This window comes from Lycium ferocissimum, chromosome 1 (assembly GCF_029784015.1).
Source record: "Lycium ferocissimum isolate CSIRO_LF1 chromosome 1, AGI_CSIRO_Lferr_CH_V1, whole genome shotgun sequence".
Lineage (NCBI taxonomy): Eukaryota > Viridiplantae > Streptophyta > Magnoliopsida > Solanales > Solanaceae > Lycium > Lycium ferocissimum.
This window is the reverse complement of record NC_081342.1, coordinates 998,134-1,022,904: the sequence shown is the minus strand read 5'-3', so window position 1 is coordinate 1,022,904 and position 24,771 is coordinate 998,134. Positions and strand designations below refer to the sequence as shown.

The 24,771-nt window shown below is 35.5% G+C and overlaps 2 protein-coding genes across 2 annotated transcripts; both read left to right on the top strand.

The window, feature by feature from the left end:
- The first annotated feature begins 2,838 nt into the window (after positions 1-2,838).
- LOC132046829 (phosphoglucan, water dikinase, chloroplastic) lies at positions 2,839-14,445 on the top strand. The gene is made up of 19 exons (XM_059437631.1): positions 2,839-3,308; positions 4,827-5,421; positions 5,806-5,892; positions 5,968-6,099; positions 6,211-6,336; positions 6,456-6,634; positions 6,769-6,853; positions 7,362-7,529; positions 7,984-8,036; positions 8,206-8,414; positions 8,554-8,672; positions 10,419-10,489; positions 10,624-10,741; positions 11,567-11,653; positions 11,741-11,827; positions 11,924-12,000; positions 12,259-12,415; positions 12,571-12,682; positions 13,315-14,445. Exons 1-19 carry the CDS (start codon positions 3,082-3,084, stop codon positions 14,217-14,219), a joined length of 3,594 nt encoding a protein of 1,197 aa, XP_059293614.1. The 5' UTR covers positions 2,839-3,081; the 3' UTR covers positions 14,220-14,445.
- A 1,952-nt stretch (positions 14,446-16,397) lies between these two features.
- LOC132046654 (ankyrin repeat-containing protein NPR4-like) lies at positions 16,398-21,464 on the top strand. Its single transcript, XM_059437392.1, has 5 exons — positions 16,398-16,600; positions 17,491-17,679; positions 18,386-18,496; positions 19,165-19,610; positions 20,812-21,464. Exons 1-5 carry the CDS (start codon positions 16,411-16,413, stop codon positions 21,430-21,432), a joined length of 1,557 nt encoding a protein of 518 aa, XP_059293375.1. The 5' UTR covers positions 16,398-16,410; the 3' UTR covers positions 21,433-21,464.
- Positions 21,465-24,771: the final 3,307 nt, after the last annotated feature.

Genomic DNA, 24,771 nt, shown 5'->3' with positions numbered 1-24,771 from the left:
AAACTGTCCAGTTTTTGCAAAACTGTCCAGTTTTTGCGTCCGTCATTGTGCAGTGAGGACACTGCAATGTTTTTAGTTGGGGGTGACAAAAAGCACATTAGATTTTGTTTATACTTATTTTGTGCCCCTGCCGGGCTTTTATCTTATGCATGGATATTGTGTGCCCTTGTTGGGCTTGTTTTATGACTGTTTGGTGTGGCTGTGGATAGATGTTATTGCAAATGGAACATGGCCAAAATTTTCAACATTTCGTTCTGTTGGCATGTTGCGGATTAGTCACTTTTATTATTTTATTTTATTTTCTTTCTTAGCTTCTTTAATTAGTCTTGTAGTTTAGGTGTAGGTGATCCTTTGAGGAAAAATTGTGGAAACTCTTGGCTTGTTTGGTACTAATAGAGTTAGTCTCTTGCATGTGAAGCGTTTAATTGAGCATACCCTCCAAGTGGAATTTTAAGTGAAAAGAGAAGCAAGATGCATAGAAGGAATGATCTTTGTGACAACTTTTTGTCTCATTTTGTGACTCTTTACCTACTAAATGAGTTTTACTTGGGATGATGAGATATTGCTTTATTTGTTCTTGCTTAAGAAGTAAAATTGATCCATCTTGACTAGTTCATATACCATGTGTAGTGAGTGTTTGTTGAATAATTCTTGTGTTTACTTTTATTAACTAGAACTTTCCTGGGTAGTCTTTCAATGCTAATTTTGATTATGTTGGTTGGAGAGATGACCTTGGGCTTTCTTTGTGATTTTTGAAAAAGCCTCTTTAGCCTTTCTAGCCTACCATTGCATAAATAATATCACTAGTAACCCCATTTAAGCCTATGACCTTTTCTTTGATTACCACATTACAAGCCTTTACCCTTTTTTATGAAAAGTCTCTCTTTTGAACCTTTCCCTCTTTGAACATGAAATTGTGAATCTGAGGCCAAAAGCCTAAGTTGGGGGTGTTAGTATCGCTTGAGAAGCGGTGAAGGGTGGTGTTGTGGAGAAGTCAAAAGAAATGAAGAAAATTTGAAAAATACAAAAAGGTTGCAAACTTTTTGTGCAAAAAAATGTATCTTTGTGAAAAAAAAAAAAAAGAATTGGAAAAGAACAAAAACATTAGAAATCAAGAAAATGGTTGTACAAAAAGAAGTTGGAATAATTGGGGAAACTAGTATGCAAAGGAAGGAGTGATGTTTTGAAATGAAGAGGAAAGTGGACAAAAGGTATTGTGTAGTATTCAAGGAGGGCGTAGTCACTTGTATCCCAAATACTTATCATACCCTTCCCTAATCCCACATTACAAGCTTAAAAAGTCCCTATGTGATCTTCAACCGAATGTTCTTGAGTTAGTGATGATTGAAAATAAGGGCAAGCTTATGGTGTGATATTTGTTAGCACTAGAATTTCTTTGTTGAGTTTGAGTAACTTTATGTTTATGTCCCTTGTGTTGTTGTTGTGAATAGAATATAGTGATTTTGGGACTTTCTTTCTTGTGAGGGCATATGGATTACGATAGATTGGTGAGGTTGAAAAATTCCAAATTGAGTCAAATGAGCATGTCTAGTAAGCTAGTGGTTTTGAGTCACTTATTGAGGCTTGAGTGTTGTCGCTTGATTGTTTTGAAACTCCATTGCATTCTTGAAGTTGTATTTTGAAAGGAGGGAATTATTTGATTGAAGTTTCACATGCTTGTAGCCTAATTATTTGTATCAATCAAAGTCATGTTTTGGTGCTTAAAGTGGATCTTTTTGACTTGATATGATGTTGGTGCACTTTTGAATGGAGTCCTTTAAATTATATGATTTGAATTGCTTGAGAACAAACAATAGTTTGAGTTTGGGGGTATCTTCTTCCTCTTGAGCTTCAATGGTCCATAATTCTCATTTGAATATATAACCTATGGCCTAATAATCATGAACCTATCACTGGAATATATGTTAGTTTAAGCCTAAAATTATTTGTGGCATTCTCTTGATTGGAGACTTACCAAAGAGAAAACTTTCATCCTTCTTAAAAGCCCTAAAAAAGCTACATCCACGAGCATCATAACATATAAATCACCTTAGTCATAAAAATATTTCTTCTTTATCTATATTAAAATACATCCCCAAATGATGGGAGATTTCCCTTGGAGGCATATTTTGGGATAAATATTTAGCATATGACGTTAAAAAAAATCATTTTACCATAGCAGTTAAAAAAAAAAATGTACAAACCAACTAACAATGATTAAGTGACAAATTTGTGATTGAGAGACATATATTTTGCATTATCCGTTTGAAATAAACACCGAATGCAAGTAAATTTTTTGAATATTGAGAATGATCAATGGATTAACCACTCCAAAACTCTTATAAAACCATTATTATTTGTACATTCAATTTTCCTCATCACAATTTTTCATACATGCTTTAAAGATACATTATAAAACATTGCGACCTACCTTAACTTCATTCTTTTGTAATTTCTTTATTTTTAAAAAAGAAACTCTCTCTCTGAGTCTACAACTGTGAATAATAAGATCTCACTTATTACTCCCTCCGGATAAAAAAAGAGTCCACTTAACCATTTACACACCCCTTAAGAAACTACTGACTCCAAAAAATAATATGTAAATTGACTAAACTACTCCTAATTAAATAGACATTGAGATTTGATCACATAATACTTAATAGGGGTAAATTTAGAAAGATAAGGTTAATTATTTTTTGATTTAATAAGTGAACATTTTTTTTTTTACCAAAAAAAAAAAGACGTGGACACTTTTTTTTTATCCGAAGGGAGTATTAGAATAGAAAAAGATTTTTAAGGAAAAAAGATCTAAAAATTGCCATGTGACTGTTAAGCAATAACAACGCCTATCCACAAATGGAGGGTCCTTTTTTTACAACAATCCCATAATTGTTTGATCCCAATATTCTTTTTTATTTTTCCTTAATAATAATTTTTCAAGATCTCTCCTAGGAATTTGTATTTCTATACTTCTCTTTAATTCCACTCCACCCTACCTCAAAAAGCTACTCTTTTTATGTCTTAAATTTCAATTTCAAGAATCAGGACAAACACAAACTTCACTGTTAATGTGCTTTGATAATGGATTCTTTGCATTTGTCACACTGTTATTTAGCTCTAAATGGGAAAAAGAGACAACCCCACAACAATATTTTGAAGAAATTTAATGTTGTTAGTGTGAAAAAATTGACTTTGTTTGAACCTGGTGTGACCTGTTTGCCTAGAAGAAATTTGGGTTTTTTGATGGATAGTTGGGTTAAAGGAGGGAGTGATGGAATTGTTTGTGGAGTTTCTTCTGTTGAAACCAGGTATTCTTTTTCATTTGAATTTATTTTATTGTCTTTCTGTCCATTTTTATCTTTTAGTTTGAATTAAAGCTCAAAACTTTCATGTGTATGTGTGTGTGTTTAGATTAATTTATGAGAATGCTGATCATTTTTAGGTGTCTTTAAGTTTGATTCTAAAGCCCAAAATTTTCATCTTGAATATTTAATAGTTTGGAGAAAAATTAATATGATATCAAATTGTTAAGCTTAACTTGTACTATTAAAGATCAACACTAAAGATTAAAACTTTCACCTAAATTCTTTATAATTTGGAAAAAGAAGAGTGTGTGTGTGTTAATAGTTTGGAGAAAAATGGAGGTTGATGTTCAAAATTTTGTAATTTTGACCTCAAAGTCAGCCAAATACAGTTGATTTGGGAGAGAGTAACTTGGCGAGTGGTTATATAGGGTCTTCGAAGCCTGAAAAGGAGATAGGAAATGCAGTGAGTAATGTGAAACTATAGTGTTAATATGGCTATGGTACTTCCAGACATTTGGTACTGTGAAGTTCCACTGTCTTCTGAGTTAAAGTTTCTATATTGGCTCCTGCCTCATTGGTTTTTGTTGATTTGATTTTTCATGCTTGCAATCAATATGTACGGACCAAAGCTATTTTTAGTTCTGATAAAATGACAAGCTAGGGGCGTGCTAGTGAAATTTTGCTTGGAAGTGTGAGGTTAAGGGAAATAATTGTTCAAAGAGAAAGGGAAAAAGGCCGGCAGTTTCCTGCTTGATGTCTTGAAAGCATTTACTTCTTCATCTATAGCTGTTACTTTGCATAAATTATTTCTTTTTGTATTTCTGCAGTTCTCTGTGTCTGGCTTAACGTAGTTGAAAAGATTTGTGAGTATTCTCTCTTAAAATGATTGTAAATTTCGTGGCGTCCACTTTCAAGGTATTCTTGTTTCCAGTTTTCTTGGCAAAGCCATCCTTGGTTGAAATGGAATCATTTTTGTTTGATATTCTATACAAAATTCTATAACTTAATTAATAAGTCTAAGTAGCAGAAGTCTGCTTCTTGGATGTTTTATCATTTCTTTCCATTTGTATATGTAGAAATTTCTTCAATAAATTCCTCCCCTAAATTCACCAAGCAGAATAATCATAATCTTTCCTTTATAAGGTTAGAATTTCATGGTTTTGCAAATTCAAGGTCTGCATCAAAAGGGAAGTAAGTGTTTGAATGTAAAGTCAACTCCTTTGTAAAACTATAGAATGATATTCTTGCCTTCAAACTTCTCTCAGTAATTAGCTTCTTTATTACTATTCATGGGTAAAGGCCACAAAATTTCCATTTAAAGTGATCAGGGCTTTGAGGGGAGAGGTTCCTGGCTGATAAACTCCAAAGAGATTTGCTACAATAGTCTCCAATTCCTGTTTCAAGTCATTACTTATTCTATTATACACCAATTATATTATGCGTTTCAGCAAAATCATTCTTGTTATTTCACTGATTCAAGAATAGCGGTTTTTGCTTGACTAAAATTTTTTCCCGGTGCAGGGAAAACATGAAGTCTGAATCAGCTAGTGAAAAGGTTCAGCTACGTTTTCGGCTTGATCACCAAGTTAAATTTGGGGAGCACATTGCAGTTCTGGGATCGGCCAAAGAATTAGGGTCCTGGAAGAAGAATATAATGATGGATTGGACAGAAAACGGATGGATTGGCGAATTGGAATTACGATCTGGTGAGACGCTCGAGTATAAGTTTGTAATTGTTGGTAAGGACAAGAATATGTTATGGGAAAACGGAAGTAATCGGATCTTGAAGCTACCAGAAGGAGGAAGCTTTGAATTGGTTTGTAAATGGAATTCGACAGACGAGCCTGTGAATTTGTTGCCATTGGATTCATTTAAGGTAGAGAAGGAAGTAAAAGAGGCTAGTGATAATGGAGCTACAATTACTAGCCAGGCTGCTGTTGGGGACGTAGTAACAAGTCCGTTTGTGGAGCAATGGCAAGGGAGGTCTGCATCTTTTGTACGTTCAAAGGATGAGCTGGATTCTGAAAAAAACAGGAAGTGGGACACATCAGGCCTTACCGGGATTTCCCTAAAGCTCGTCGAAGGTGATAAGACTGCTCGGAATTGGTGGCGGAAGGTAAGAAGATGGATTAGATCTCGTCTTGATGGCATGGTTGCATTCTGGAAATTGACTGTGTCGTAAAAGAATTACCTCAGTGCAAGATAGCATCATAGTGTATCTCTGCTATTAGATTTGGATTATTGTTATCCTTTGCCTTATTTAATGGTTGATTTTTTCTTAAATATCGGTACGATGATATATCTTGAGATAGTTACACGGCGGCGAATGTTAGTGTGGTCAGGTTAAGTTGTTTTTCATTGATGTCAATAAGAATGGTAGAACTGTCATTTACCATTAACTTTAGGTTATTTTTACCGGTTCCCACATGAATTTAGTTATCTTTTACATTTGTCTATATCGCTCTTTAATTAAGTGTCTTCAATTTTTACTATTTTTTAGCTCGAGGTTGTTCGAGAACTAGTTGTTGAAAACATGGATAGTTCAAATCGCTTGGAGGCTCTCACGTACGCAGCTGTCTATCTAAAGGTCTTGTATAATTTTTGATGACCTATTTGATTTGATTCATTTCTATCTCTACTGAATAATTACTCTTGAGTGCAGTGGATAAACACAGGGCAAATTCCTTGCCTTGAAGATGGGGGCCACCATCGACCAAATAGACATGCAGAGATTTCCAGGCTTATATTTCGTGAAGTAGAAAAAGTCTTGAGTAGGAACGACACTTCACTTCAGGTGTTCACTCATTACGCTTATTTAATTTTTGTTATGTCTCTTCTTCATGAGCTTTGGTTGCCTTACTCTTTTATGAGTGGCTTAGAAAAGTTTTTGGTTAATTATATGCAGGAAATACTTGTAATCCGCAAGATGCAGCCGTGCCTGCCTTCTTTTAAAGCTGAATTCACTCAATCTGTTCCTTTAACGAGAATCAGGGACATCGCTCATAGGAATGATATTCCACATGATCTTAAGGTTGAAATTTGAGCAGCTACCAAATGTTTGCTTTTTTAATTTTCCTTTGCATTTTCAATATTTTCATGTTTATTACGCAATATTTACCTTTCCTCGCTATTTGAAAAAATGTCCTTCAGCAAGAAATCAAACATACTATACAAAACAAGCTGCACAGAAATGCTGGCCCTGAAGATCTAGTATCCACAGCAGCAATGCTCGATAGAATTACCAAAAGACCTGGACAATATAATGAGGCATTTGTAGAACAATTCAAGATTTTCCACAATGAACTAAAAGACTTCTTCAATGCTGGGAGGTATGACCTTAATCTGTTAATTGTTTCAAAATATTTGATTTCTGCAGAAAAGTCGCTATGTTTCCATAGAAGTACTTGCACACTAGAAAATGAAATTTGCTTGACATGACAATTTTTCTGTTCTTTCTTTTCAGTCTTGATGAACAACTGGAATCTATAAGAGAATCGCTTGATGGAAGTAGCTTATCAATGCTTTCATCATTCTTGGAGTCCAAACAGGTAAGTGTTTTGTTTTTGCGATAGCTCTACCTAAGACTAGGTCCAAACTTTTACGAATACAATGAGATTTTTAACTATAGCTGGGTCTGTCTTCTTTTTTTTTTTTTTTTTAAATTATGAATGTAGTATAAACTGTTAGTTAGATAGTTATGTACATATATTTGGCTTGGATGTGATATAGTGAGTTTTTGCCAACCTAGTTTTTCCTGTAACTTAACCATTACCCGACACCACTTATTCTAGAACTACGGAGATTTTAAGTGAATGATCTTTGCATGACATACAAATTAATATCACAACCCTAAATGTAGGTTATTTAATCCACCAATAGTCAGGATTTAAAACCTATTTAAGCTTTGTTCTTTTGGCATCAAATATCTCTTTCCTATTGGCGGAGATTAATGCACTAGCGTTTGTCTCTTGATTTTTCCTCTAAGCAAGGATCTCTTTGTTGAGTAATTCCTATTATTAAAACTGATGTTTATTCTGGTTTTGGCGTCTCTCCTAGGGATTGGCTAGATTGGATGAAAAAAATAATGTTTCAGAGACTGAAAAGACTGGATTTCTAGTCAGGACTATTAACTCTCTGAATGCTCTTCGTGAAGTAATTGTCAAGGGTCTTGAAAGTGGCCTCCGAAATGATGCTCCGGATGCTTCAATAGCTATGCGCCAGAAGGTATGAGTTGCTTAAATGTACTTATTAACCTGTTTGGCCAAGCTTCTAAAATCAGCTTATTTTGAAAAGTGTTTTTTTCAAAAAAGTGCTTTTGGTGAGAAGTAGTTTGTGTTTGGCTAATCAATTTGAAACACACTTTTCAGCAGAAATTAGTGTTTTGCCAAGCTTTTAAAAAGTGCTTCTAAGTGTATTTTCCCAAAAGTGTTTTTGGGGAGAGACTACTTTTTCCAGCTTCCCGAAAACAGCTTCCGCTTCTACTCAAAAACACTTTTTCTTTCTCCTAAAAGCTTGGCCAAACAGCTCAACTTTGAAAAAAAAAAACACTTCTTTTTTTTGGAAAAGATTCAAAAAAAGCACTTTTGGCCCTGGAGAAGCTTGGCCAAACAGGCTATTAAAGTCGTTATTGATTCCAAGTACTTGAATTATCTAATACTTCCAACTTGTCATTGTCCAGTGGCGTCTCAGCGAGATTGGGCTCGAAGACTATTCATTTGTTCTTTTGAGCAGGTATATACTCTGAATGCCAGATATGTATGGAGAAACATAAAAGTTTTTTATTGTCTTGATGGTTTCTCTTCTTTATTTGAGCATTGTGGCATATGTTTTATATACTTCCCATTTACGGTTACTACAATCATTTTGTACCGAGCTAAGAAATTTTCTTCAAAATATATAGGTTTGTGAACGCCATTGAAGCTTCGGGAGGAGCTGATTGGTTAGCAGAGAATGTAACCCAGAAAAATGTTTACTCTTGGAATGATCCAATTGGAGCGCTTACAATTGGAATCCAACAGCTACGTCTATCTGGTTGGAAGCCCGAGGAATGCAAAGCTGTTGGAAATGAACTTTTGTCGTGGAAAGAAAGGGGCATTTCAGAAAATGAAGGTATCCTTTTTTATTAATATTTTTTTTTTAAATTTTTTTTAGAAAATGAAGGTATCTTATTGTCATTAATGATTTATCCTATGTGCTATCAAGAATGTATGAGCAATCCTGAAATTTTTTGTGCTTATCTTTACTGAAGGCAGTGAAGATGGTAAGACTATATGGGCATTAAGACTAAAAGCGACTCTTGATAGAAGTTGGAGGTTAACTGAAGAGTATTCCGAGACACTTCTCCAAATATTCCCTGAAAAAGTACAGGTATAACAGCTTTCTGGAAAAGAAATTTCTTCAGAACACAGAACTGGCCTATAGACTTATCACTTTTTCTCTTTCTATTATTCTAAGTTGTTTTGTTATTATCCTGTAGTTTGTAATTTTTATTTTTTAAAACTCCTCCGTTATATGGGGCATCCCTGTAAGTAGGGCTGGCAAAATGGTAAAAAAAAGAACAAGTAACCATTCAATCTGACCCATTAGACAACAACAACAACAACAAAAACAAACCCAGTGTATTCCACAGGTGGGGTTTGGGGAGGATAGAGTGAGACCTTTCCACTACCTCGTGGAGATAGAGAGGCTGTTTCCGAAAGACCCTCGGCTCAAGTAACACATAACAAGGCAGTTTGAAAAATCCAACCTATTAGACATGGTTGGATAACCAACCTTTTTAAAAATGGATCAAATATGAATGTTATCCACCAAAAATGGATATCCAAATGGATTATATGGATATCCATATTATTGATACCTATTTGTTTGGCTTGTTATTTTAATTTTCATGAGTTCTTGCTTTCTGGGAGTCTAAGGTTATTTTGGCTTTTAGCTTGTCTTCTCACCTGACTATTCTTGAAACCATGGATAATATGGATATCCATGTTATCCGTCATTTAACCCATTTTTTATCTGTGTTAAATATGGGCGGGTCGGATATTTTATACAACAACAACAACAACCCAGTGAAATCCCATCATGTGGAGTCTGGGGAGGGTAGAGTGTACGCAGACCTTACTCCTACCAAGGTAGGACGGCTGTTTCCGAAAGATCCTCGGCTCAATAGAAAGCATAAAAAGAGGTCAGATAAGGCCAAGAAATTCAAATGGAAATGCAAATAACGAAAGCGACACAGATTAACTAAGATAATCAAAGTACAGGAAATAACAGATAATAGCAGAAATCAAAGCACAAGAAATTATAGCGCCATAGTGTGACTACTAATATGGAAGGATAAACGAGACGATCTACTAGCCTTCTACCCTAATCTGGGTCCTCCAAACCCTCCTATCTAAGGTCATGTCCTCGGTAAGCTGTAACTGCGCCATGTCATGTCTAATCACCTCTCCCCAATACTTCTTCGGCCTACCCCTACCTTTCCTGAAACCATCCATGACCAACCTCTCACACTCCCGCACTGGGGCATCTGTGTCTCCTCTCTTCACATGCCCAAACCATCTCAGTCTCACTTCCCGCATCTTGTCTTCCACCGAGGCTACTCCCACCTTGTCCCGGATAGCCTTATTCCTAATCCTGTCACTCCTGGTGTGCCCACACATCCATCTCAACATTCTCATCTCGACAACTTTCATCTTTTGAACGTGAGAGATCTTAACTGGCCAACACTCCACCCCATACAACATAGTCGGTCTAACCACCACTTTGTAGAACTTGCCCTTAAGTTGTGGTGGCACCTTCTTGTCACATAGCACTCCGGAAGCGAGCCTCCATTTCATCCATCCTGCCCCAATACGATGTGTAACATCATATTTTATCCGTTTTGTTTAACCTGTTTTCAACCCACCTATATGCGATCCGATCCTTTCCACTTCTACCCGTAAGCTATCAAAACTGGACATTTACATTTGTACCACATCATGATTGGGGTTGACTAACTTGGTTGGCAGGAAATCTATTTCCTATATCAGCGCTTATTTTATTCAGTGTCATTGACATGCTTGTTAGTGAAGAGACATATAAACGGGAATTTCAATGGAGTTGGTGGTCTTGCAGGTTCTAGGAAAATCTTTGGGGATTCCTGAAAATACCGTGAGAACATTCACCGAAGCCGAAATTCGAGCGGGGTATGATTAGACAAATATTTTATTTTTCTGAATAGTGTTGCTCCAATCTTATTCTTCTTATTTCTCTCTGTGACTGGAAGATGTTACTATAAGTTAATAAGTGCCTAACTTTTTAAAATACATGTCATTTGTAGCGTGGTTTTTCAAGTTTCCAAGCTTGCTACACTACTTTTGAAGGCTGTTAGAAGGACAATTGGGTCTTCGGGATTTGACGTTCTCGTCCCAGGAGATGCTTTTGGACAGCTAATACAGGTGCGTGTTGTATTATTAATTTCTTGTTCCAGCAATTTAGCTTATATATTTACCGCTCTAGCTGGTATTTGCACAACAGAATAGGTTAGTTTGCTACAAGCAGGGAAGCACGTAGGTTGATCTGCATGCTAATTTTTGCAGTGTGATTTTGCCGAGAAAATGACAATAATGGTCCCTATCTTTGAGGGTATGTTCAAAATAGTCCCTTAAGTATGCACTTAACAGTTTTGGTCCTTTAAGTTTGCCTTGACACTTTTAGTCGCCGTCAAATATATACGGAATTCTAGCTGTTAGATTTAACGGGAACTATGAAGAAAAAAGAGAAATTAGCGGGAACTCACATTTAGAGGTACAACTCTTGTAGTCTCTGCTATTTTAAATTTATTTCGAGAGTCTGGTGCAACTTTTTGAGGTGTAATTTCTTCTAGTTTTTATATCTATTGTAGTTTTTGGTGTTCCATATTTTAGGATTTGATGGGATGCATATTTTAGGATTTGATGGGACTTTTTTGGTGTTTATAGTTAGATCTTTTTTCACCGTTTCCGTGAAATCTAACGGACAGAGTATGACAAATATTTGACGGACACTAAAAGTGTTTACTTTTGGCAAACTTAAAGGATCAAAACTATTAAGCGCGTACATATGGGACCATTTTGTCATTTTCTCTGATTTCGTCTATCCTGTTGTTTTAACCTTAACTCTATGCTGTTAATTGCATATTTCTCTTTCTGAAAAGTTATTCAAGGTCTACCCAAACAAGTTTTTATGTATTGCTGCTCGTATCCATAACTGGAGTATATGTTTACTGATTACTGACATTTCAGGTTGACAGAATTATCCCGGGGACTCTACCATCATCTGCAACAGGACCTGTTATTCTTGTAGTGAATAAAGCTGATGGAGATGAAGAGGTAAATAATTGGTTTCTTTCTAAGCCATTAGAAACTTATGTATTACTCACAGCAGGATACTGAATGACGTTGTTGACCATCTTGCAGGTGACTGCTGCAGGAAGGAACATATCGGGAGTTGTACTTCTACAAGAGTTACCTCATTTATCTCATCTAGGTGTTAGGGCCCGGCAGGCGAGTTCCAAATTTTGCCCCCATCTACAAAAAGTTAATTATAGGTTTCCTTTTACGAGTGTTAGTTGTAAAAGTGTAACATGCTTTTGATTGCAGGAAAAGGTAGTTTTTGTGACCTGCGACGATGATGACAAAGTTTCTGTTGTAAAACAACTAATAGGAAAATTTGTGAGGTTATTTTCTTCAAACCTTTCTCTCATTGACTTCTAGCCTCTTTGGCAATCTTTTGGGAAGCCAAAAGTGCTGTTTTTTTCCTCCAAAAAAGTGATTATTTTAGAAAATTGTGGTGTTTGGCCACGCTTTTAGAGAAAGTGCTTTTGACTAGTAGCAGAAGTTGTAATGAGAACTTTAACTCACTGATGATTATAATGCATTAGTAGTTTCTTTATGTTGTTCTTAACTTTCTTTGTTTTTTTCCCTTTGTTTTTCAGGTTAGAGGCATCAGCAACTGGTGTAAAGTTAACTGCTTCTTCATCAGAAAATCGCCCTGATGTTTCTCCAAATAAACCTTCTTCAAGTACTGCTTCTTCTGCAGGTGCAGCCTCGTCAGACAATGGCGCTTCCTCAATTGATGTCAAATCATCTCAGGTAAATAACTGGTTTCTTGCAAATAACCTTTTTGTACAAATATATGTTGGCTGTAGCTCTGTTGCACCCCTCTTTTCTCACCTTGCTTTCTCTTTATTCTTTTTTCTCTATTTTTCTATCACTTGATTATGAAGCTGCCAACGTTCTACTTACAGGTCGGATCTACCAGCGGTGTTATTCCTCTTGTTGATGCAGATATACAAAGCTCTGGTGCAAAAGCTGCTTCTTGTGCTCAATTAGCTTCACTGGCCACTTCTTCTACTAAAGGTAGTCTTGGTTCTTCGCAGGATAGCCCTCTTGTAATATCATCCAGTACTATTATTATCTTGTTCTTATAGCCTGTTGGCCAAAGCTTCTCCAAGGCCAACAGTGTTCTTTTTCCAAAAAAAGAGCTCTTTTCAAAGTAGAGGTGTTTGACCAAGTTTTTTGGAGAAGAAGAAGTGCTTTTGATTAGAAGCAGAAGCTGGAAAAGTAGCTTAAAAGGACTTCTTAAAAGCTTGGCGAAACGCTAATTGCTGCTCAAAAGTGCTTTTCAAATTGCTTAGCACTTCTCACCAAAAGCAGTTGCTTAACGAACACCAGATGAATTATTTAAAAATGAACATTTCAAGTAAATGTTCGTGCTCTGTTTCTATTCTTGATTTTTTTTTTTTTTCCCTTTGCAGTTAAAAATTCTGTCCCTTGCCTTTCCTATAGATTAACCGTTACCATTAATCTTATAATAAGGAATAAAAGGCAAAATTTAACTATGCTTGTTATACATAGCTAAATTGTGATGTAGGCCAACACTGATTGGAATTAATTTTTGCATTTAGCTTATCATAGTGATGCCATTGGTGCAACATCTCTTCTTTGCCTCTTTTTTATGTTTTTCTTTTCTGATGGTCTATTGATCGCAGTTTATAGTGACCAAGGGGCGCCAGCTTCATTTAAAGTTCCTGCTGGAGCAGTTATTCGGTTTGGTTCCATGGAAACGGCATTAAAAACGAATAAGTTAATGGAAACCTTCACATCCCTTGTCGATCAAATAGAAACAGCTGAAATTGATGGTGGCGAACTTGATAAACACTGTGAGGATCTCCAGAAGTTAATATCTTCTCTCATGCCCGGACAAGATGTCATTGAAAGCTTAGGAAAAGTATTTCCCAGTAATGCACGTTTAATAGTGCGGTCAAGTGCTAATGTCGAGGACTTGGCCGGGATGTCAGCAGCCGGACTTTATGATTCGATTCCTAATGTTAGCCCTTCAGATCCTATAAGGTTTGGACATGCTGTAGCTCGCGTTTGGGCCTCGTTATATACTAGAAGAGCAGTACTAAGCCGCAGAGCCGCTGGTGTTCCTCAGAAAGATGCTACAATGGCCGTGCTAGTGCAAGAAATGCTTTCACCGGATTTGTCTTTTGTACTACACACACTAAGCCCAACGGATAACAACCATAACTTTATTGAGGCTGAGGTGGCACCTGGACTTGGTGAAACGCTCGCTTCAGGAACGAGGGGTACACCATGGCGTTTGTCTACTGGTAAATTTGATGACACAGTGCGAACACTGGCATTCGCGAACTTTAGTGAGGAGCTGGTTGTGGGTGGAAATTCTCCTGCTGATGGAGAAGTTATTCATTTGACTGTGGATTATAGCAAGAAACCTTTAACGACCGACCCCGTTTTCAGGCGTCAGCTTGGTCAGAGGCTTGGCGCTGTTGGTTTCTACTTAGAGCGTAAGTTTGGTTCTCCTCAAGATGTCGAAGGATGTTTAGTTGGTAACGAGATTTTCATCGTGCAATCGCGACCCCAACCCCAGTGAGAGCTTGTTTTGAACTTCCTCGCAACACACAACAGTGTTTGTAAAATTCAGCATCTCCTTGAGGTGTACATAGTGAATTAAAGAAGCTTATACTAGTGTTAGTGTGTTACACAAGTAGTTATGATAAATATTCTCACCCGGATTATGCAATCTGTTGTACTGGTTGAGATCTTACATTCATATTATTCTAGAACATCAATAAAATCAGTCATATATAGTTTATATATTATTTAGCTGCTTTGGCTTTATCACTGGCATTAATGATCTCTATGGTCTCTGTTATACCTCAAACACCTTTGGATATTTACTTTGCTTGGTTTTTCGATCTCAGCAACTTCTTATATTATTTTGAGAAGTTAACATAAATACCCGTCCACCCAATAAAAAAATCGGAAGATGTATAATATATGTATATGTTGTGTATATTGGATAGAGGCTGTAAAGCTTTTGGGACGAGCGACCAACTGCCTAACTCCACCTGTAGTGAATGGAAGATTACAGTTTTAGTGTCTACTCAACATTTTGATCTGTCTTGGAACATTTTCAAATGATCAAGACTGCTAGCATGTAGACTTTTGCCTTTTTAATTTGTTCCAAGAAGAACTACACATTTCCATATTTAAAGATTCTCTAAGTTTAAACTTCTCGTTTTAACCTTCCTGATGGCTCTTACGGTTGCAAAAATGTCATGGCATGTTTAAGACCACAAGTTCAAGAGGTACTTTTGATACGTGCAAGAAGTCTTTCTTTTTCGTAAGCTCTGTGTGCACGGTCAAATACAGTCACTTGGACCCTTACGTCATAGTTCATACTATATTCAATTTATGACTTCATATTGGTCATCTTTCTATAACAAAAATATGAGTATTAAACTATATTTAGCGAGGAAAGTGAAATCATTATTTCCATCTCTTGCATTTGAGGTATAATGCTTTTTGACAAGAACAGAGGAATATGTGGAAAAGAGAGAAGAAAGTCCCCACTCATCGATAATAAAGTGTTACTTTTAAGTCAAAAAAGTTGAATCCAATGTTTCTTTTTAAAATTTTCTACCACTAAATTAACTTTAAACAAGAAAGCAAATAAGTCCAGAGGTAAGTGGGGTAAGTAACTTTTCTTTTTGTTATTCCAAAGAACTAAACTTGAGCAACTTATTCATTGGTACATTTTCCAAATTACCTCCCTCGGACCAAGGAGGAGGTTAATTTCACTGATGTTCCTTCAACTTTCAATTTATTGGATCATAATCATAAAATTAATTTTTGTTAGAAAAGCCTAACTAGACTATGTCTATATATCACAAAAAATAAAAATTGTATTAAAAGTAGTCACGGAAACACAAAGTAGCTAGGTTGCCACTTCAACCACTCATCTTACATAATATTCACGTGACACCACTTAAGATAAAGAAAAGAGAAAAACTCATCTTCCGACCATCTTAGAAAAACAATGCTAATGATGCATCAATTAGTAAAAGACCCCACGTGAATATTATGTAAGGTGAGTTGCTTACGTGGTTATGTACTTACATGAAAATTATATAGATGCGAGCAGCTTACTTTTCGTTTTTCTGACACCGAATTTGGCATTTTCTAGCGTCTTTTAATTTCAATAACATATAGATATAATTGAGTTATTTTTCTGCTACTAACCTTGATGTAATAAATTGAAAGTTTAATAACTGGCAAAATTAATCGGAATCATGTATGACATCATTTCATGATATAACTCGTATGACATCATTTCAGGATATAACTCAATCTTATTTCAATCTTTCCAAAATATACAGCGATATGTACATGTACGTGCACTGTAGTTCACTATATATAAGTAAAAAACTAGGAATCACGAAAACAACTTGTCCAAGCTATGCTCACCACCCAAAAACAAATTATATTAAATTAAAATGCAGAGTGACTGGAGTGCCAAAGCAAGTCGAAGATCAAAAGCTTACAGAGCCGCATCTGGAGGGAGGTCTCTTGATTTACGCGAATTTTGGAGAGAAGAAGGTGTCACCCCGATGGATAATCGGGGTGACAACATCCTTCACTTTCTTGCAATCCACGGTAACGTGGGGGGTTTCGAAATTCTTGATCCTAAATTGAGGATTAATGATTTGGAAATTAGGAACAATAGTGGAGATACACCATTGCATGAAGCTGCAAGATTTGGTAAAAAAGATGTTGTGGAGATGATTTTGAGAATTGAGAAGGACTTAGTTTTTGTGAAAAACAATTTAGGGGAGACACCACTTTATGTTGCAGCAGCAAGTGGGGAAAAAGATGTATTTGATATTTTGGCTCGTGATTTTAGTGAGGTAACTATGAAGAGGAATGATGGGAAGACAGTTCTTCATGCAACTGTAATCCATGATTGTTATTGTAAGTTTTATATTTTTGATAAACAACTTGATGCTTGCATTAGTCTAGATAAATGATCGATTTAAACTTGGGATGGTCCATCAGGTCAAATCAATAAATGGGTCATGACTCAACTCGTCTAAAGAAGTTCAAAATCAAAGGCAGGTTCAAGATTTAAACATGCTAGGTTTAGCTTTTATGTTTTTTACTTTTGCAGTTACGGATTCAGAGCTTCATATTTGTTTGAAAAGTTAGTAATTTTTCACATTTATACTACTATACTCTGTGTAAGGAAAACAAGGTTAAGTTGGACCATTAGAGTCTATGTTGCAGTCGCCAATGAAAAAAAGGGACCGGTTAAGTTGGGTCAAATGACGGGTCATAACCCAATCCACCAAACACATGATTCAACCTCCCATCCTTCTTACTATGATTTTTGGAAAATAATGTGAGTTAATGTATTACTTTTTTAATTATTAGCTTCTCTTTTTTATCAGATTTATTTTGTATGCTTGGATTTGGATTGCATTTCAATCTATCAGGTTCCACTATTTTAATCTGTTTTGTCCCAATGGTTTGATGAGTCATTTCGGAGTAAATCCCTTTCAATCATTAGCCAATCCATTTACTTAGGCGTGAGTTGGATGGATTACTAGCTAAGAAATTGATCAATCTTGTCACCTCTGTATTTGTAAATGAGAATCTATTTCTTTCACATATATAGTATTCTTTTATGTAGTTTTAGAATATATTAAATTTCATTTCAAAAAACTTAGAAGAAGGTTCGAATACACGCTAAAAATGATGTGATTTGACGTCATACTCCTAATTTCTCGCATAAAATTTTGAATGAGCAACCTCAAATATATAGTCACTATAATTATCTAATGATTTTGTTTCATGTGAAGCAGATCTAGCAACAAATATAGTGAATCAATATCCTCAAATAGTTAACGAACGTGATGATGAGAAAATGACTGCTTTGGATGTGTTGGCTACAAAGCAATTATCATTCAAGAGTGGATCGGATTACTTGTTTGCCGAAATTGGGAAGACACCTTCTGTTCCTTTTCAGATCATTGAAACCATCATCTATTCTTGTAAGCTCATATTTAATATTCTTCTACCGTTCTCGTTATATTTTGAAGTCATTCATACCTTTGTTGTTAAGTATTTTGTCTTACCTTGATATTTTGACGAGTTCCAGCTTGGACTGGGTAGATTTAAAAAAAGGTCCAAATTTAACTCTCTACTTTTGTCAATGGTTTTAAATTGCCTTTAATTTGTTATACTTTAGGTTAGAACTTTGCTAGGTCAAGGACAAATATGAGATAATTTTCTAATGAGAAGTCTATAAATGGCCCCAAATATAAAGAAGAGTAAGTTTGATATAATAATAATGATAATATGGTAAATTTGACCGTTTTCCTTGAAACCATAATCAAGATTTTTTTTTTTTGATGACATGGGAACCCGTAGCCGCTACCCTTCGGGTGCGCACAGGGTAAACCCAGCTCTTGTGCAATAGCTCACAAACCACACAGAAGAGGTAACCCGCATTAGGCAAGCCCCGTGCGATGAGCTCAACCCAGAAGGCAAATTCCCTGCTGTTCTAGGCAGGGGGTTTTGAACCTGGGACTTCCATTAAGAAAGCCCCATGCTCAACCAACTAAGTCAATCTTACGGGTACTATAATCAAGATATTATTTGAAACGACCTTTTCATTTTGAAACCTATTCATGAAAAAAAATTCTTCTTTCTTCAAGACAGTGTTATTCTACATTTATTTTTTATGTGATGGATCAGGTATTCCCCCTATGTATAAAGAATCAAAGCCTAGTGATAATTCGAGCAGAACACAAGCTACCAACAAAGTTGACCGCATAGAAAGGCCTTCATTCATCAATTATCTGTTAGGTACGCTCTCCATATAATCATCCATTAATATGATATTCACAATAATGTACTACTTGTACATTTGCTAAATTAGTAGATTATCTTTTATACTTCACATTTTTTTTCTTATGTAAGAAAAAATTAATTCATTTTCGCTGAGTCATGTTTTTTCCTAAAATATTGTTGCTGAAAAAATTCCCCTAAAAAAAAAAAAAAATTCTTCTGGAAATAATTAGAATGAGAATAATATCTAAGAAAAAAAAGACAATTATTTCTCGAGGAGTATCATCTTGGGAAGCTAAGGTGATGTTAATTTCGAGTTATTAATTCTCGAGGTTAACTTATATATATAGATCAACGATGCAAGAAAACTTTTACACTACTAGATCACTCAAAAATAATATATACAGGTCCTCCATAAAAAGTGGGATTTGTAATTTTGAAAGTAAGGCAGGTTACGTGCTAAGCGGCTACACATAGAAAGGTGACCTGATAGCGTAAAAATTATACGGGTAACTCTCCATAGAGAACGGGATTTGTAATTTTGACAATAAGGCAGGTTACCTGCCACAACATGTAAAGGCGACTTGGTAATGTAAAAATTCTTTATACAAATATTAGTTGACCTCTTAATTACCCACTTCCTCACTTATATTTTTCTTGCATTCTTAAATATATCTTCTTTTTAGGTTTTTCCTGGTTACAAGTTATTGATGAGGCAAAGCAAAACCATATTCTTGCACCAATACTAGCAAAAATGTTGCTGGAAAACTATGATTGGAGCTATATTGATCCTGTGCCAAATCCACTAATACAAGCATCAAAACTTAAAATCAATGAGTTAGTTGTTGAAATTTTGCAAAAATACCCTGAAGCTGTGGAGACGTTGGATGAACAAAGGAACATATTGCATATAGCAGCAGAGCACAAAAACAGATTTTTGTTTGAGTATTTGCTCAAAAGAGTGGCTCATAAAGAAAGGATGCTGGCTGATATTGATGAACAAGGAAATACAATTTTGCATTATGCAGCAAATGTTGGATCACCATTTAGGACATCAACTGGAGATCATTTTGAAGAAATTTGGTGTGTGTTGTCTGTGTTCATGATGATGTGGGGAGTGCTTTGGTTTAAGGTACTTTTTCTTTCATCTTTAATTTGCAACTTTGCATGCATTTTTGTAATTTGTGGTTAGCTAGCTAGTTCTGCTAGACATGGATGAGGGTTGCTTGCTCATCTCTAGCCGTCTGTGTGCTTATTCATGTTGTCGGTCTTAAGTCCGAATAAAGCAGGAGAATTGTGGTAAGCTGCAGTCAGCATAAAACTAGTCAATTTATGATGAAGTCTCGCAACACAGAAGGCTTGAGATGAGCTTAAATGGAGCGACATGGTCAGTGATAATTCATATAGCCCATCCCAATTTGTTTAATAAGGGTTGAGGAATAGAGTGACATGATTAGTGATTGATTCGCCAAGCCCAAACAACCCTATTAGAGAGGGTAACACATGACATGTAATGCTTCATATATGCCATTTGAATGCTAGCTAGCTGTTATTGTAGGCAAACTCTATATAAGCCAAGTACTACTCCAATTAATCTCTCGAATTATCCGAGTGGGAGACGTTAGAATTAATGAACTTCACACATATACACACGCATATAATTGTATGTGACGTTATATTCCATCATAGAAGGTTTGATGCAAGTTAAAAGTGATCTCCTAAGGTTTGAAGTTACATAGGCCTAAGACACTTTGCAGAGTATGGACTATTATGTGAAGATCCTTAATGTAATTTCTAATTTGGTGGTGGGCTAAATTAGTCACTAACTCAGAAATAAAGAAACTATGTGCAATTATATATATGATTATACTCCCACAATCAGATGTATGATTCTTTTTTGATATTCCATCGTCATCAAAAAATAGCAGAGCCGCCTTATTTGAAGTCTATGTCTTGATTCTTGATTTGAAGATCATAACTGTAATATTGAAGACTTTCATTGTACTGATTGATTTAGGTGTGGTTCTGCTTCTAGTTAGAGCCTGTTCGGATTGACTTATTTTAGGTGCTTTTAAGCCAAAATAGCTTCTAAGCATTTTTTGTAGTGTTTGGATAAAATGAAGTGCTTTTAAGCATTTGTTTATAACAAAATAAGTCAAAAGCCATAAGTTAGAATTTCTAACTTATGGCTTATGAATTATAAGCTATAAGCCATAAACCCATCCAAACAGGCTCTTAATTACTTGATGATTTGATATGACACATTAAGAAGATGATGGTTCTTACCTGCATTAGCATTTTGGTAATTTTCTTACTTATGATCATTCTTGCAGCATGTAAAAAACCACATGCATCCACGCCTATGGGACGTTAAAAACTCCGAGGGCATAACAGCAGAAGAAGTATTCGAGAGAAACCATTTACACGTACGAAAAGAAGCAGAGGACGCAATTAGAAACCTAGCAAATTCTGCACTAATGCTTGCTATTCTTCTTTGCACTGTCAACTTCGCTGCAATTTTCACAGTCCCTGGAGGTTTTGATCAGAAAACTGGCCTACCAATTCTCCTAAAAAAAGTGAAACATGAATTATGGATGTTAATATTTTACTTAGGTGCAGCACTTTTAAATTCAGTAGTCACTATTGGTACATTGTTATCATTTGTTCTTTGCAAATTCCATAGTGATGATTTTTACATTTCTCTGCCTACAAGGATCGTAATTGCTATGGTTTCAGTTTTCTATGCCACAACATTTTCAGTACTAGCCTGTGTGCAAACACTTAATCTGGATTATATTTTCTTGAACAAAGATGTATGGTGGCTTATTATAGCTATGGTAGTTGTTGGCTTCATTATGACCCTTATTTATATAGACTTAGCATTTCCGATCTTTGATTATTTGTATTATTTGATTTCTTATTCATTTATATCCAATAAGAGAGGGCCTATGTAAGTTAATGCACTCTGTTGTAAGCTTTTCATTGTTCGATTTTAATGAGAAATGAGAAGGTTAAATTGTTGCTATCAGATGCCTTGTTTCTGTTGAGAAACTCTTTTATCTTATCCCTCACATACCCTTATATATTGGCTTGTTTGGTCGAGCTTCTGAAAGGCCAAAAGTGCTTGCTTTTTTTATTAAAAAAAAATAAAAAAATAAAAAAATTAAGACAACGAATAAAAGAGTTTGTAGAATATTAATATGTTGCTTCTTGTTGGTAAATCAAATGTCATTTTGTTTGTAGATAATTAACAACATTTAAAACATGTTCAGAATTCTTGACAACTTATGGAAAGATGGATCCATCTAAGTTACACGGACTCGCCATTTTGGGTGCCGTCCCCGTCATTCTATAATGATACGGATAAATGGAATTTGAAACCCAATCAAGGAGAAGAGTGCCGGAAGCTACCCTACGGAACGGCAAACGTTTGCACCACGTCTACGGTTAATCACATACGGATACTTTGACCCGAGTCCGTCGACAAATTTGGGGGGAAAATTTGAGATTTTGATTTCTCAAAATTAAAAATAAAACAAATTTAAGATAAGAAAAATGACATACCTTCAATATTATAGTACTTTTATTTCATATATGTTGCTTCATGTTTCGTAATCTAAACATAAACCAAGAAGTACTTTTATTTCATATACATGTAAGTTTTTCATAAGAATATCTCCCAAAATTTGTAATATCTTTATAGCTCTATTTTTTATATAATTTTGAATTTTCTTAGCCGAATCCCCGCACCTGTATCCATAACCGGATACGCACCCCCGAATGTTAAATTTAGATTTTGCTATCTGGAAGTTCTTCTCATATACAAGGAAATGATTCAGTTCCAGAGCTAAGATCGTAGTTCTCGAACGAGCAATCGAAAAGATTCTGGAGCATTCCTCTTGAGAATGAAGAAGAAGAGAGATCTTCTTTTTCACAGGAAAATTTGGTCACATAGATCTTCTATTTCGCCGGAATTCGTTCGCTCAGTCTTTCAACGGCTGGGAAGGCAGTCGTAGAAACGAAGCCTATCGCCACCCCGACCATCAAATACGAGATTGGGCCCCTTCTCAAAGATTTGATGGAATGGCCCACCCCACCCAAGAATCCGACACTCGAATCCGTACCTGTATCGGATACCCGCACCCGAGTCCGTGTAACTTAGGGATCCATACATAAAACTTTGTTGCAAAACTTATTCTAGAAATTAATTTGAATGAGGAGTGATCTTAATGCAGTTGTACATTGAAATTACTTTCTTTTTATGATATAGAGTAATTAGTAGCCGTTTGGCCATAAAAACTATTCACTTGTTTTGGGAAATTTTTTTCACTTTTTTTACTTTTAGGCATTTGGCCACAAATAGTCGGAATACAACTTGAAGTTGTATTCCGGAATACCAAAAACAAGAAAAACTTGTTTTTCAAAAAAATTTCACTTTTTTACACTACATTTCACAAAAAACTACAATTTCAAAAACTATGGCCAAACACAACTCCAACTCCAACTTCAAAAATTCCAAAAAAAGTAAATTTATTTTTGGTATTTATGGCCAAACGGCACCTTAGTTTTAAGTTTTACATTGAATAAATTAACGTATTTTCAAGTCTTTAGCAGCAAATTTAAGGGGCTATCTGTGAACTTCGAGTAAGTTTAATGATTGAAAATTTGAAACAATGAAGGATTTTGCTTATGAGTTATTCTTTCAAATCAAAACCAGTACGTGGTGTATATGAAATCAAAATACAAACAAAAAGAGAGTTTGGAGGAGTAAAAAGCACATCCAAAATTTTATACTAGTTCGGTGTTGCTCCCAAACGCACACGCAAGTATACGCGGTCGTACAAGTAATATAGGATTTTTAAGTCCAGATATCGTACCCACAGGGACTTATGATTAACTATTTAATAAATTAAACTAATTCTAATTATCTAAACAAGAAATAAAATCCAAATTATATTTGTAAACTAACTAAAAATAAAAGAAAGCAAATAATGAACTTCAACCAAGAAAGAGCGATTTTTTATCGGAGAAGAGATAGATCTAGGGCTATGACCACTAACAATCCGGTTGAGTCTTCAAATCGTTCTACCTATGGGTTACTAGTTGACGGGTTAATTATAACTTCATGATATTCTCTCGAACTACTCACAAACCTGTAGATGCTACTATAACGCCTATATCTCTATAGTCGTCAGAGGTAACAAAAACGCATTTATTTCTCCGTATTAAACTAAGTAGGGCTAAAAGGTATATCTCTATCCTCAGTAGCAAAACGATTAAATCGCACAAACTCTATTTATTCTTATTACGTACGTGAACTCTCTTTCTCAAGTCCAATTCACGCACCACAGATAATGTCTAATTAGTGATCAAGTAATCAAACAATTAAGCACAAGAATAAATAAGTAACCCAAAAATATGGAAATTTAATAGATAGAAATGATAATCAAACGTCAACTTTCATGTTTGTGTCAAACCCCTAGAACTAAAGAGTTTAGCTCCACATAGACATGGAGGAAAAATAACAAATCATCCGAATAAAAATATCAAAATAAGTATTACAGAGAAGAGAAGGTAAAAGCATGTAAATACAGCCTCCACGGCGGCTCCAAGCTCTCTCTAAGTCCAAAGTTATAAACTAAGGGTTTCAAGCTATCCAAAGTTATGTCAAAACATGTCTTATGGACTATTTATAGGTGTGGGAAAAGGCCGATATAAAATAACTGAGTCCAAAACAAATTGGGAAGACTTTTAATTCCGAAAATCCCTTTCCTTCGCACTGTGTAATGCAGGAAAACACCGCCTCGGGTCCAATTTCTTTATCTCCAGTTGTTGGTCTTCGTTTCCGGCTGCCAGTACTACTTGTTCAAAATTCAATTGCACATTTGCACTAATCATTACAACGTAATAATAATGTTTCCCACTCTTGTCTCCTCTCTTTTCTCTTTTCTTTTCCTTTTAATTCAATGTGGCACATCTCTTATTTTTCCATTTGTTCCATGTTTCACACCGTTTTCTTCCTACATTGTGAAAATATAATGATAGGCATAAATTATCATAATTAATACTCAAAAGACAATTAAAAGTACTAAAATATGAGGCAACAATGAGTAAATATATGCAATTTAGGCCGAACACCATTCGGCCAAGGTTATGCCTTGTAGTTCGGCCAAGGTTATGCCTTGTAGGCTAACGTGTAACTTGTTTGGGATAGAGGCGAAGTTATTGTTGTTGTTGTTGGCCGAGATTATGCCTTCATTCTTCAGTTCCTTTGACTCCCAAGTGTTTTATTA

Coding starts and splice junctions, on each gene's coding strand:
- LOC132046829 (XM_059437631.1), top strand. CDS start 3,082: ATGGATTCTTTGCATTTGTCACACTGTTATTTAGCTCTAAATGGGAAA. Junction 8,037..8,205: donor TCATTTGTTCTTTTGAGCAG/GTATATACTCTG, acceptor CAAAATATATAG/GTTTGTGAACGCCATTGAAG. Junction 8,673..10,418: donor TATTCCCTGAAAAAGTACAG/GTATAACAGCTT, acceptor GTGGTCTTGCAG/GTTCTAGGAAAATCTTTGGG.
- LOC132046654 (XM_059437392.1), top strand. CDS start 16,411: ATGATTTTGAGAATTGAGAAGGACTTAGTTTTTGTGAAAAACAATTTA. Junction 16,601..17,490: donor TGTAATCCATGATTGTTATT/GTAAGTTTTATA, acceptor CATGTGAAGCAG/ATCTAGCAACAAATATAGTG. Junction 17,680..18,385: donor TGAAACCATCATCTATTCTT/GTAAGCTCATAT, acceptor GTGATGGATCAG/GTATTCCCCCTATGTATAAA.